This window comes from Adelges cooleyi, unplaced genomic scaffold, assembly GCF_023614345.1.
Source record: "Adelges cooleyi isolate 19-005CV unplaced genomic scaffold, UGA_ACOO_1.1 ACOO_flye_CR_arks_rails_tigmint_CR_PRNA_2, whole genome shotgun sequence".
In the NCBI taxonomy this organism is placed as follows: Eukaryota; Metazoa; Arthropoda; class Insecta; order Hemiptera; family Adelgidae; genus Adelges; species Adelges cooleyi.
Window position 1 is genome coordinate 10,167,970 of NW_026095860.1, and position 13,490 is coordinate 10,181,459.

The window sequence follows — 13,490 nt, forward strand, 5'->3', positions numbered from 1 at the left end:
ATTTATAAAAAAAACGAAAACAAGTGAACGTTAAATGTTAAACTATAATTATAAACAATTTATTCAAATTCGTAAATAATACGTTGTTGACTTTTTTTTTTTTAAATTATTCATTGGAAAGCTTTATTAAAATCTGAATCAAAAGATACGGTTATCAAACAAGTATGGACGCCTGTTTCATTATTTGGACAAGGATAGGGATGAAGGGGGTTCGGTCTACCATTCCTTCCCTTGTTTATGTACATACATTTTCATTAAAAACCCAGCGATCGATAATTCTGTTCCCTTAGTGTCTGCATTGGCTTTCTTGGGTTTTTTTTAAATGTGGTACTTTGTTAATGGAGACGCCATATTGAGTGGTGCAACATGAATGCAAGTAACAAATGGCATAAGGAAAATTTTAGAATTAATCTAATGCTCGAACCCGGATGGGTGACCACCATGCCTTAGCTGTTAATTGAACCATTGATTAAACATAAAATATGTATGCGAGTAATAGGCAAAGTTAGGTTCATTATAATCGCTTACTCCAAGTAAAATCTACAGGCCTCGACGTGGGCGGTTCAATGTCTGTGTGTAACAAAGTAGTGTTCTGTTTTCCTGTTTTTTAAAGTCGGAATTCACGTGCCGACGACGTGCAGGTAGGTAAATGTAATAATTATTATTGTATCCAAGTGTAGTACCGAGTACCTATATACCGACATTGGTGCATAATATGGTGGAGGTAAACAAAGACCGATTGGCAATATTTTCTCGAGCACCGTCAGGGAGTAGGACGACGGACAGTAATAACGTCCGTTGTAGTACCTATTCCTGTTTTCTTTCTTGACGGGATTTTTAGGTTCCTTTTCTTATATGATAATAAATATACTTATATATTTTCCAAGAAATATAATAATAATTTGCCCTCCCACCTCGCCCGCCCGCCACAGCACCTGCCGCGGTCGCCGGTCTCGTGCGGTTGTTTTTGTTGTCGGCCCGACCGTTTCCCGCGTAGTCCGCTGGCCGAACCGCGGCGCTGCTCGGCGCTCTAACGACTGCGCACGCGCACAAATGCCGATCGCGTCTTTTTCCCCGTGTACGTACCTACTCCGCCAAAGACAATAACCAAACAACGCAAACCGTTCCGCGAGCGCGTTGTTATTATTTATTTATTTTTTTCATGTTTCGTTAAATTTTTTGTCGTTGTCGATTTTCCGCGCGTTGGCTTTCCCGCGGCCTATGGTGTCCGTCTCACCGTCCAGTTAACACGCACCAACAGCAGAACATCCGTTTTTTTCCCCGTCGTCCGCGCGCCGTGCCTGTCGGCGTCCGATGTTATTCAACGTGCACCACAGCGGCGACCAGTAAAAAAACAACAACAAATCAACACCGGCGATGGCATCGGACGAGGAAGTCGAGGAGTCGTACACCGGTAATTGCGAGATTTTGTTGTCCGGTTCCGTTTCCCCGGGCCCTTTTCCCCTGTCCGGCCTGTGCCCGGCAGCAAAACGGTCCCGGCGTCGGCCCGTCGAGTATCGCTGGCGACCGCCAGCCGCCTCGGCCGGGCCGCCGCCACGTTAATTAGCTCATTAGGGCCGCGTCGCGAGTTTTTGCAAATGGGGCCAGCCGCCGCAAACAAGATGGTGGAACGCGCCGCCAACCGATACCGCGTTCGGCGGCGCGGCCGTTTAACTTTTGACTTTGCCGACTTTTAGGTTATGCATATCAACGATTTTCGAGGATAATCGGTTTTTGGGATATTGTAATTTTGTGCGCGAAACCGATAAATTTCTGATTACTCGAACGTGCCATAATAATGATATTATTAAAAATGACGTGCCTAAACCGTTGGGTATTGATGACCCTATCAGTCACAACAATGTTAAATTTTAAACTGTCAACATTTAAATACACACATATATTGTTGCCACAAAACGGCTCTGTTGAATATAATAACCACTGATTATCCAAAAGATAATATCCACTGTTTAGAAATTAGGATTGACATCTAGGTTTGAATTCAATTGGGAATTCTAACATAACTAGTAATTGCAATATTTCGACAATCGCACTATGCGTAGTAGTAATACAGATTTATCGACTCGTAGAATGTTTGTCAAGTTGATTTTTGCAACTCGCTCGGGGAATTGATAATGTTTTTCAAATTGATATGCCTTAGTACGACACAATAATAATCATCACGTAATCTTTTTTGTTAACTTTTAATTAGTTTCTAGATTTTGGCAATTTGACTAATAGTCTATGTATTAGATAACTGTTGGTTAAACAATATTTACATTAAGTCAACTAGATAAGCATATTGGGTATTTCAATATTTACTTATTATCATATTTATCTACATTATAAATCTCCATAGCGCATGAATTCGAGTATTATTTTGCAAGTCAAAATTTTTAGGTTACAATATTACCTAGTCAGAAATATATAGTTAATTTTGTCGTGTGAACTCGAAAAAAATTTAATAACAATATTATATGTTTGTTGAAATTTCTAAAAAATTAAAGTATTCTTATATTTGTTTTATTTTTCTGTAGAAGATTATGATGAACCTTCTAGTCGTGTTGAAAACTCATTTGACTCTGAAGAAGATAAACGTGTAGAGGTACGCATTATTAGAATATATGTATTTGTGTTTAATTATTAAAATTCACAATTTTCTTCTAAACCATATTATGTATCATTTTTAGGAAGATGATGATGAATACGATCCTGAAGGTCGTAAAAAAAAGAGAGGTAAAAAGCGTAAAGCAAAGAGTGATTCTAAAAAGGAAAAAAAGCGTAAGAAAAGGAAAAGAGGTGGTGACAGTGCAGAGGTAATTATTTCTTCTAGTGTGTTATTAACTAACTATTTTTGAATTATTTTAATGCTAACATTTGTCCACATATTTACAGGAAAGTGATTTTGGTAATGTAGAAGAAGAAAATAATACTGCTAATGATTCAGATTATTCTAGTAGAAAGTCTAAAAAGTCTAAGAACTCTTCTAAACATCATCAACCTACTCCGACCACTTCTCAAAATCAAGATAATAATGGCAGTAAGAATTGTTCTATATATATATCTATATAAATTTAACAATTTTTGATTTCTTAACTTATATTTTAATATTTTAGCTGGAATGCCTTCAGTCGAAGAAGTCTGTCAAACGTTCGGTTTGCAAGATGTAGATATTGAGTACTCTGAAGCAGATTTCCAAAACTTGACCACTTACAAACTATTTCAGCAACATGTCAGGCCAATTCTTGCCAAAGAAAATCCAAGGGTAAAATTGGTTTGTTTTTTGTTATTATATTTTATTATAACTGTCTAATTTTTTTCCATTAGGTCGTGATTGCTAAAATGATGATGTTAGTGGCCGCAAAGTGGCGTGATTTTTGCCAGCAAAACCCTAACCACGAGCAAGCAGACTTTGAAGGTGCCGAAGAGCCAGAATATCAACCTAAAAGTTCTTCAAGGCATAAGGTATAGATAAACATAATAATAAGAAAACTATTATCTATTAAGTAAATCAATGTGTTTTTGGAATTTTCCAAAATTATGTTATGCTAGGCTTGTTGATTTTTTTAAAACTTAAATTATTTTAAAGCCTTTTGAATGACTACAAAAATATATGTTCTATATTTTAGGCTAGATCTGTTGATGAAACAGCAGATGAGGTAGAAGAAGAAGAAGAGGTTGAAGTAGAAGTAGAGGAAAAAAAAAGTAAGAAGCGTAGTAATCGAGGCAAACGTAATACCGGAGGTGGTGGGAACAAAAGAAATTCTCAAGGATCTACGTCAAAAGTACCTACCTTGAAAATACGACTTGGCAAACGAAAACAAGCAAGTTCTGTAAGTAAATGAATATTTTTATAAAAGTATATGGATATCATTAAAATTATGTTAATTTTTTTTTATAGGATGAAGACGCTGAAGGTACTGGCGCAGGAGATAATGCTGGAGATTCAGACGCAGAGTTTGAACAGATGTTGCAAGAGGCCGAAGAAGGTGCTTTTGCTGAGGCTGAAGCGTCTGATAAAAAAGATGATCCCGACGCGCCCAAGAAGAAAGCCAAAACTAAAATTGGAAATAAATCGAAAAAGAAGAAGAAGACCAAAACAACGTCCAAGTTCCCGGACGGTGCTGGCGATGGAGAAGAGTTTGAGGTAAACAAGAAAAAGTTTCATAATAATTATTTCAAAATCTAACAATGAATTTCGTTTAGCAAACTGACCATCAAGATTACTGTGAGGTTTGTCAACAAGGAGGTGAAATTATACTTTGCGATACTTGTCCAAAAGCTTATCATCTTGTGTGTTTGGATCCGGAACTGGAAGAGACTCCCGAAGGTAAATGGTCTTGTCCACATTGTGAAAGCGAAGGTGGTCAAGAGCAAGAAGAAGACGAACATCAAGAATTTTGCCGGTAATATATTTATATACAGATAAAAAAAATGTTTTTTAAATTAATGTTCAATGCCTATTTATCACTATGCCTCGTTATTGTAACTACAGGGTTTGTAAAGATGGTGGTGAATTGCTGTGTTGTGACTCGTGCCCAGCAGCATACCACACATTCTGTTTAAACCCGCCCATTACCGATGTGCCTGACGGTGATTGGAAATGTCCTCGGTGTTCGGTAAGAAATAAAATAATAGGTCATTAGTTTTGCGTCATCTGAATTAATAATAATTTATTACTAGGCTAAACCGTTGCCTGGCAAAGTGTCTAAAATTTTAACATGGCGGTGGAAGCCGGTGCCTGAGGATACCAGTGTTAAGCCAGTGGACGAACAACAAGCGAGAATAAATAGAAGACGTAACAAGCAACAAAGACAGCGTGAATATTTTGTCAAATGGCAAGATCAAAGTTACTGGAAATGTGATTGGGTGTCTGAAGTGCAGGTAAACTAGACTAAATTGCTACTATGAGTGTTAAGGATACACAACCTCAGAATATTAAAAGTGCTCTAAATCAATTAAATTTTTTCAATACCAATATTTATAATATTTTTTTTTGCATTATTATTTGGTGTAAATTGTTAATTTTTGAGCAAGAACAAAGAATGTAAAAGTTTTTAACTTGTAAAAATATTGATTCTGAGAGTAAAATCAGCTGTAAATTAATCCTAAATATATTATCTCGTAATGAACACATAAAAGATACATTTTTATGTTGGTAGCACTACATAAAAAAATGTATTTTATTCTGAATGAAAAAGTTTTAACACTAAGTAATTTTTCTTTTCAGAATTATATAGGTTCCAATTATTAGGGTTTAAAAATGTTACAACATTAAGTGTTTAAAATGTAATTTTTTTATTATGTTATAGAATAACTGCGTAGTAAAATCAATGTAGTAAAAAAACTTATTTCATTTTTTACTTAAAAACATTCTTCTAAAAAATGACCAAAAATTTGTTACTTGCTTTTTATTCTGAGGCAGAGTTATGTAATAATATTTATTAATTTATGTATTGCCTTTTAGATGGAAGTTTTTCATCCTATAACTGTAAGAAGTTATATGCGTAAGTATGACATGGACGAACCGCCTAAATTAGAAGAACCATTAGATGAAATGGATAACAGGTGGAAAAGACTTCGTGAGGTCGGCGGTGATCAAATCGCTCTGGAAGAAAGATATTATAGGTACCTATTTTATGTCATATTTTATTTATAAAAATACATTTTTCATCACTTTATTCTTCTGTTTAGGTATGGCGTAAAACCAGAATGGCTGTTGGTCCATCGAATATTGAACCATAAACATTTGAGAGACGGGCGTATGATGTATTTGGTGAAGTGGCGTGACTTGCCGTACAACATGTCTACATGGGAAGACGAAAATTCTGAATATATTGATTTGAAAACATATATTGACTATTACTGGGTAAGAAAAATTTGATTTGTAAATTATACATCGATAATAATTTCCTACTTATATTTTCACTTGTACTTAACATAATTATTTTTTTTTAATGTTTTAGGAATTGAGGACATCTTGTGATTCTTCAAAAAAAAGTAAAAAAACAAAAGGCAAAAAGAGTAATGCCAAAAAAGAAACTGTTGAAGACGAAGACGCTCCTAAGCCTACACCGGGAATTACTTGGTAAACATCTTTATATAAATGTACATTTATATCGAATATAATTTATTATTTATATAAAAACCTTTAGCCGTAAATTTGTACCGGCACCTGATAAACCTGTAACAGATTTAAAGAAAAAGTATGAAAAACAACCAGATTATGTAATGGAAACTGGTATGGAATTGCATCCTTACCAGTTGGAGGGTTTGAACTGGTTACGATATTCGTGGGGCCAAGGAATTGATACGATTTTGGCCGATGAAATGGGTCTTGGTAAAACCATCCAAACCATAACATTTTTGTATTCGCTTTACAAAGAAGGACATTGCAAAGGACCGTTTTTGGTGAGTATATTTTTATTTTTTTTAAATTATTTTTAGCTCGATGCGAAATTGACAATGTATTGTTTTTGTAATACATTTGTTACAATAATTATATTTTAACATTTATATATATATATAAATTAAAAGAGTTATACATATATTATAGGTGAGTGTTCCGCTATCGACACTCATCAACTGGGAACGAGAATTTGAAACGTGGGCTCCAGATTTCTACGTTGTATCATATGTCGGGGACAAAGATTCGAGAGTGACAATTAGAGAACATGAATTTTCCTTTGACGATAACCGATCCGGAGTGCGTTGCACGAAAATCAAAGGAACTGTCAAATTCCACGTCTTGCTCACGAGTTACGAATTAATATCTATTGATGCTCCGTTGTTAGGATCTATCGAATGGGCCGTACTAGTTGTGGATGAAGCTCACAGGCTCAAAAGCAACCAGTCTAAGGTAATTAACGACAAAAATATATTTAATGTCCTTGGTCAACTAGCGTGGACCTAACGTGTGTTCAATATAGTTTTTCAGATTGTTAGCCGGTTACAATATACGTAATAAACTTCTTTTGACTGGTACACCACTGCAAAATAACCTGGAAGAGTTATTCCATTTGTTGAACTTTTTGACGCCCGATAAGTTTAATGACCTTACAGTTTTTCAAAATGAATTCGCCGACATTTCAAAAGAAGAACAAGTGAAGCGTCTTCATGAAATGTTAGGACCTCACATGCTCAGGAGATTAAAGGCAGACGTATTAAAGGTATGAGTATAACATTAATAGTTGAAGAAATTATTATATATTATGAAAAACAATACATTTATTTTCAGAACATGCCTTCCAAATCCGAGTTTATTGTGAGAGTTGAATTGTCACCAATGCAAAAGAAATATTACAAATATATATTGACTAGAAATTTTGAAGCGTTAAACCCACGCGGTGGTGGACAACAAGTTTCGTTGTTGAACATAATGATGGACTTGAAAAAGTGTTGTAATCATCCTTACTTGTTCCCGGCTGCTGCACAAGAAGCTCCGACGGCAAATAACGGAAGTTACGAAATCGGTGCTCTTACTCGATCGTCAGGAAAATTAGTTTTATTGTCTAAAATGCTGAGAAAACTACAAGAAACTAATCATAGAGTGTTGATATTTTCTCAAATGACAAAAATGTTGGATATACTTGAAGATTACTTGGAGGGAGAAGGTTACAAGTACGAGAGAATTGATGGTTCCATCACTGGAAATCAAAGACAAGAAGCAATCGATAGGTTCAACGCTCCTGGTGCTCAGCAATTTGTATTTTTACTATCTACGAGGTAAGTTAATGCATTTATTTCAAATTCCTTAGTGATCTAAGTAAAAAGATGCGTTTGAAGGTTTTTATTACATTTTTGTTGATTGTTAATTTTTTTTAAAAAAATTTAGGGCTGGTGGTTTAGGTATTAATTTAGCCACTGCCGATACTGTAATTATCTACGATTCTGATTGGAATCCTCATAACGACATACAGGCGTTTTCAAGAGCCCATCGTATTGGTCAAGCCAATAAAGTAATGTCCACAATATGTTAAGTTTTTAAGAGTCTATAATATATAATTGTATGTCATTTTATTTATTTAGGTTATGATATATCGGTTTGTGACGAGAAATTCTGTTGAAGAACGAGTCACGCAAGTTGCTAAAAGAAAAATGATGTTGACTCATTTAGTTGTGCGTCCCGGAATGGGTGGCAAACAAACAAATTTCACTAAACAAGAATTGGATGATATTTTACGATTCGGTACTGAAGAGTTGTTTAAAGAAGAAGAGGTAATATTAATCAGTGTTCTTTATTTAATTTATATATGTTGCCTAATAATAATTTGTATTATTTAGGGAAAAGAAGAAGAAGCCATTCATTATGACGACAAGGCCGTTGAGGAACTGTTGGATCGTTCCAAAATCGGTATTGAACAAAAAGAAAACTGGTCTAATGAATATTTGTCATCATTCAAAGTGGCCAGTTACGTCACTAAAGAAGAGGACGAAGAAGAAGAAGTTAACACTGAAGTCATAAAACAAGAAGCTGAAAATACTGACCCAGCGTATTGGGTGAAATTACTTCGTCATCATTATGAACAGCACCAGGAAGACGTGTCTAGAACGTTGGGTAAAGGAAAACGAGTCAGGAAACAGGTATTATTCTAAATTGTGATTTAATTATAATAATTATTGACGTTCATTACCGATTATATTTTCATATACTAATTTTATCTATTTAGGTTAATTACAATGACGGAGGAGGTGTAGTTGACTCTACTCGCGAAGACACTACTTGGCAGGAAAATTTATCAGATTACAACTCGGACTTCTCTGCTCCATCAGGTATGATTTCTTAATTGTCTTCCAATTTTCTTTGTTTTTGATATTGTACAACTCTAAGGTAATGACTGTAAAGATGATGACTTCAACGAGAATGATGGAGAGCCTGGTAAAAAACTCAAGCGGAAACCAGAACGAAAAGAAGAAAGAGATCGACCTTTGCCACCTTTGTTGGCTAGAGTGGGTGGTAATATTGAAGTGAGTAAAAATTCTTATTTTTTGGCAGTACATTTTAATAATACATAATGCATAGGTAGAATTAGTCTTCGTATGTTCTTTTAATTTTCTTCTATCACACTGAACAAAACATATAGTAGTTATATTGGTCAAATTTTCCAAAATTAAACTATGTTTTTACAGACATAATCAATTTATGTTTTGTTTAATCAATTTTGGTAAATAAAATGAACGAGATTTAGAATAAAATCATAACAAGTTATTTTGATTTTATTAAAGGCCTCTTTCAACATTTTTAAAAAGTAGAGATTTTTTTATTGAAATTTAAACAAAATGAACTGTTATATCGTGGTGACACTTAAAAACATAAATATTCATTGTCTTTATGGAAAATGAGGCAAGCACGTTTTTGAGTGCAGCCAGCTGTAAACCCCTCAATAAAACAAAAAACAAAATCCAAATTTATAGCGTCTAAGCCTCGATTGGAGGGATCAAAGGTAGAAAACGTGATAATGTCTTCACGCATTGCCAGTGTTAAACATAATGAAAAACGATAACAAAACAAGTAATTGAGTTTTTTTTTTTTTTTTAGGTACTTGGATTTAATGCTAGGCAAAGGAAGGCTTTCCTAAATGCAATTATGAGATATGGAATGCCGCCTCAAGATGCATTTAATTCCCAATGGTAATAGCAATATTAAAACTAATATTTGAATTTTGTCAATACTATTATATTGGTCATTTAATTTAGGCTCGTGAGAGATTTAAGAGGAAAGTCTGAAAAGAATTTCAAAGCTTATGTGTCGTTGTTTATGCGCCATCTTTGTGAACCGGGCGCAGATAATTCTGAGAACTTTGCAGACGGTGTACCCCGTGAAGGTTTGAGTCGCCAACACGTACTTACAAGAATTGGTGTGATGTCTCTCATTCGTAAAAAAGTAAGACGCAGCTAAACAAAATAAGGTCTATTAAAAAATATAGTTATATTACTCAAATTCAAGTATAACATTTTATACTTCTTACACTTTTCGATATTAATACTCGACTCTTAATTTACAAATAATTTATAGGTGCAAGAATTTGAAGAAATAAACGGATTCTATAGTATGCCCGAGCTTATTCGTAAACCTATTCAAACTGTTAAAGCTGACGTATCAACTAGTTCGACGCCAGTTCCGCGCTCCGAAGCTTCAACCCCGACGACTACTGTATCTGAAAAAACTGAAGTGGAAACTGAAACCAAATCGTCAGTAATTGTAAGAAAAGATATTTTAAATTATAATTGTATTCTTTATAATACATATATATTATTTATACAGTTTGTAGTATTAGATAGTACTGTAGCCACAGTTAAAAAATATCTTGTTTTCACTCTCCTATCTAGGATGTTGATAAGTTAAAAGAAACTGGAAATAGCACAGAGATTGATGTGGAAAAACAAACTGATCAAAAATCAGAAGAAAACAAAGACGAGGATGTTGCAGTTAAAACGGAAAACGAAGAATCTGCCAAAGCTGAACCAAAAGAAGTAGCTACTAAAGTAAGTATTTTATTTTATTTGAATATGTAAATTGTTGAACCTAATTTATGTGTCCAGATTTTTTAAATTAAATTTTATTGATTTTCTTTTGTGCTATTTATTGTGTGGGTATATTTTACCTATGTCGGGTATGATGAAACATTAATGCTGTGAGAAATATATGATATCTTTACTGCTAGATAGTATCTGACTCATTGGCTTATTTTAAAAAGTATGCCTGATTTTATTGAATGATAAAAATTCGAATCGGATATGATTATACAGTTTTTAATTGAATTCTATTGATTTCCTTTTGCAAGATAGTATCTGATTCGATTTAAGATAGCATCTTTATAGTGTGAATATATTTTACCTACCAATTGCTGTTGGGTATGATGAAACGTTAATGCTGTGAAAAATAAAATGATATCTTTGCTGCTAGATAGTATCTGACCCATTCAGCTTGTGTTTAAAAATTATATCCTATTTTAAATATGATTATTTATATAAGTTTGTTGTTTTATGCAAAATGTATATTTGTTTGTGAATACAAATATATATAAATATTATATATTATAGTATTTTAGTTGATTTACCAATTTTATAATTGTCTAGGAAAAGATAACAAATGAGGAAACTCCTATAAATAATGAAGTAAATGACGTTAAAAAAGAAAATTCTCAAGAAGAAGCGTTAACTGATAAAGAGAAAGAAAATACTGAAGACGCTGATATGGTAGTTGTTAAAACTGAACAAACCGAGTCCGATTCAACCGATAAAAAAGAATCCAATCCAGTAGATAAACTAGAAGGAGAAAATGAAGAAGTAAAAGATAAAGAAACTGAACCACAATCTACATTGGATAAAAAAGAAGTATGTACAAATTGTATAGTAATTGTATTTATATTTATTTGATGTCTTGATTTCGCTATTAGTTATAAACATTTAGGTACCAGTAATTTTAGCGTAAATGTTTGTAATAAATTTATCATATCGCAGGATGATAAGAAAACGGCCGAAGCATCATTAAAGGCACAACAATTAGATGACGAAGCTAAACGTAAATTAATGGAAGAAGCTGAAAAGGCAAAAGTAGCTGCGGGTATTGGATCTGAGAACGACAAAGAAGATAAAATAACCAGGAAATTTATGTTCAATATCGCCGATGGCGGTTTTACTGAACTCCATACTCTGTGGGTTAACGAAGAAAAAGCGGCTGTTCCCGGACGCGAATACGAAATCTGGCACAGAAGGTATAAAACAATATAATACAACTTCTCTTCTCCCTTATTGATTAATTTTATTAAATATATTTTTTTTTATAAAAAATGTTTAGACATGATTATTGGCTATTAGCCGGAATTGTTACACACGGATACGGTCGTTGGCAAGATATTCAAAACGATATACGTTTTGCTATCATAAACGAGCCGTTTAAAATGGACGTCGGTAAAGGAAACTTCTTGGAAATAAAAAATAAATTTTTAGCCAGAAGATTCAAGTTGCTCGAACAAGCGTTAGTGATCGAGGAGCAACTTAGACGTGCTGCTTACTTAAATCTCACTCAAGATCCTAATCATCCGGCCATGTCCTTAAATGCTCGTTTCGCCGAGGTCGAGTGTTTGGCCGAATCTCATCAACACCTATCTAAGGAGAGTTTGGCGGGCAACAAGCCTGCCAACGCTGTTCTTCACAAGGTATATTTTAATGTCATATACCGCGTTTTTATAAGAAACTTTTTTTATTAAAATGTGTGGTTGAATGTGTAGGTGTTGAATCAGCTAGAAGAACTTTTATCGGACATGAAGTCCGATGTCAGCCGACTTCCTGCGACACTGGCTCGCATACCGCCGGTAGCTCAGCGACTTCAGATGTCCGAAAGGTCCATTTTATCCCGTTTAGCAGCCACTACGTCTTCTGCTACTTCTAGTTCTCAATCGCAGCCTGGTGGTAAGTTTCAACACAATTTATATATAACTAATCAATTAGCGAGCAATGCGTTTATTTGTTAATTATTGTATATTTTATTTATTTAGTCGGAGCTATAAGCAGTCAGTATCCCAATGGCTTCCAAAATGGTCAGTTAAATGGTGCATTTGGAAACACAAACTTCACCAACTTCAGACCTCAGTATTCCGTGCCTGGACAACAGACCTCTTCATCTGGCACTGCTTAAATGACAATTTTGTATTTTAATATTATTTTGTATTACCTTTTTTTCTTTGTCTCTAGATCTCTCCATCTAAAAAAAAAAAAAAAACTCGTATGTCCGTGGCGATCATAATATTCTTTTGGTTATAATGTTTCATTATCTGATCTGTTCGATCGTTTTCATAATTTATACTATAAAAGCTTGAGTTTTATATTGAATACCACTGTATAAAATTCATGATATTACATGTATTTTTTTAACAATAACTAGTGACCAATATTCATTTATTTGCTGCCTTCGCAGTGTCCATATGACTCACAACTTGTACATATTTTTACTATCAAATAAAGTGGACACCTACATTAACTTAAATGTATTTACTTAAAAAAAATGTTTTAATAATATTTATTATTTTATCTTAATTTTTTTCTTATGGGTTTTAAATTGTATTATAAGGACATTTTCGATGATTTGAAGGAAACAATAAAAGTTGAGATAATTGATAAAAAAATGTATTTTGTGATTTTAGCAAATTTAAAATTAGTCAATCGCTCATTACTATTTTAACAATTTATACATAATTTCAATAGATTACCTAAGTACTTAGCTCGTTATTTGTTTATTTTGTTTAATTAACAAAATCTATTCATTATTGGAGTCCACATCTAAAACTGTTTATGAAGATTTATTCAATTTTATAAATAACTGAATGACAGTAGGTTTAACCATTGGTGCTGGGTAGCATGACCTTAACTGTTCCATAAACATAGTGTGGAACAATTGCACAGTATCCAAATTTTATGTTTTATGGTATAAATCAAGTTTACACAACCCAGCAAAGGTGTGTTAAAATACTGAAAAATATTCTATGATT

General features: G+C 33.8%; 1 protein-coding gene across 1 annotated transcript; it reads left to right on the plus strand.

The window, feature by feature from the left end:
• The first annotated feature begins 1,086 nt into the window (after positions 1–1,086).
• LOC126833983 (chromodomain-helicase-DNA-binding protein Mi-2 homolog) lies at positions 1,087–12,982 on the plus strand. Its single transcript, XM_050565612.1, has 32 exons — positions 1,087–1,414; positions 2,538–2,605; positions 2,691–2,816; positions 2,896–3,040; positions 3,117–3,265; positions 3,328–3,465; positions 3,630–3,833; positions 3,902–4,147; positions 4,207–4,406; positions 4,496–4,619; positions 4,684–4,884; positions 5,468–5,628; positions 5,695–5,869; positions 5,967–6,088; positions 6,156–6,411; positions 6,557–6,859; positions 6,930–7,169; positions 7,238–7,725; positions 7,835–7,958; positions 8,029–8,217; positions 8,284–8,583; positions 8,670–8,772; positions 8,846–8,967; positions 9,539–9,630; positions 9,697–9,883; positions 10,016–10,201; positions 10,330–10,485; positions 11,080–11,337; positions 11,464–11,717; positions 11,801–12,161; positions 12,234–12,414; positions 12,501–12,982. The coding sequence occupies exons 1-32, from the start codon at positions 1,378–1,380 to the stop codon at positions 12,638–12,640; spliced, it is 6,036 nt and encodes a 2,011-aa protein (XP_050421569.1). The 5' UTR covers positions 1,087–1,377; the 3' UTR covers positions 12,641–12,982.
• Positions 12,983–13,490: the final 508 nt, after the last annotated feature.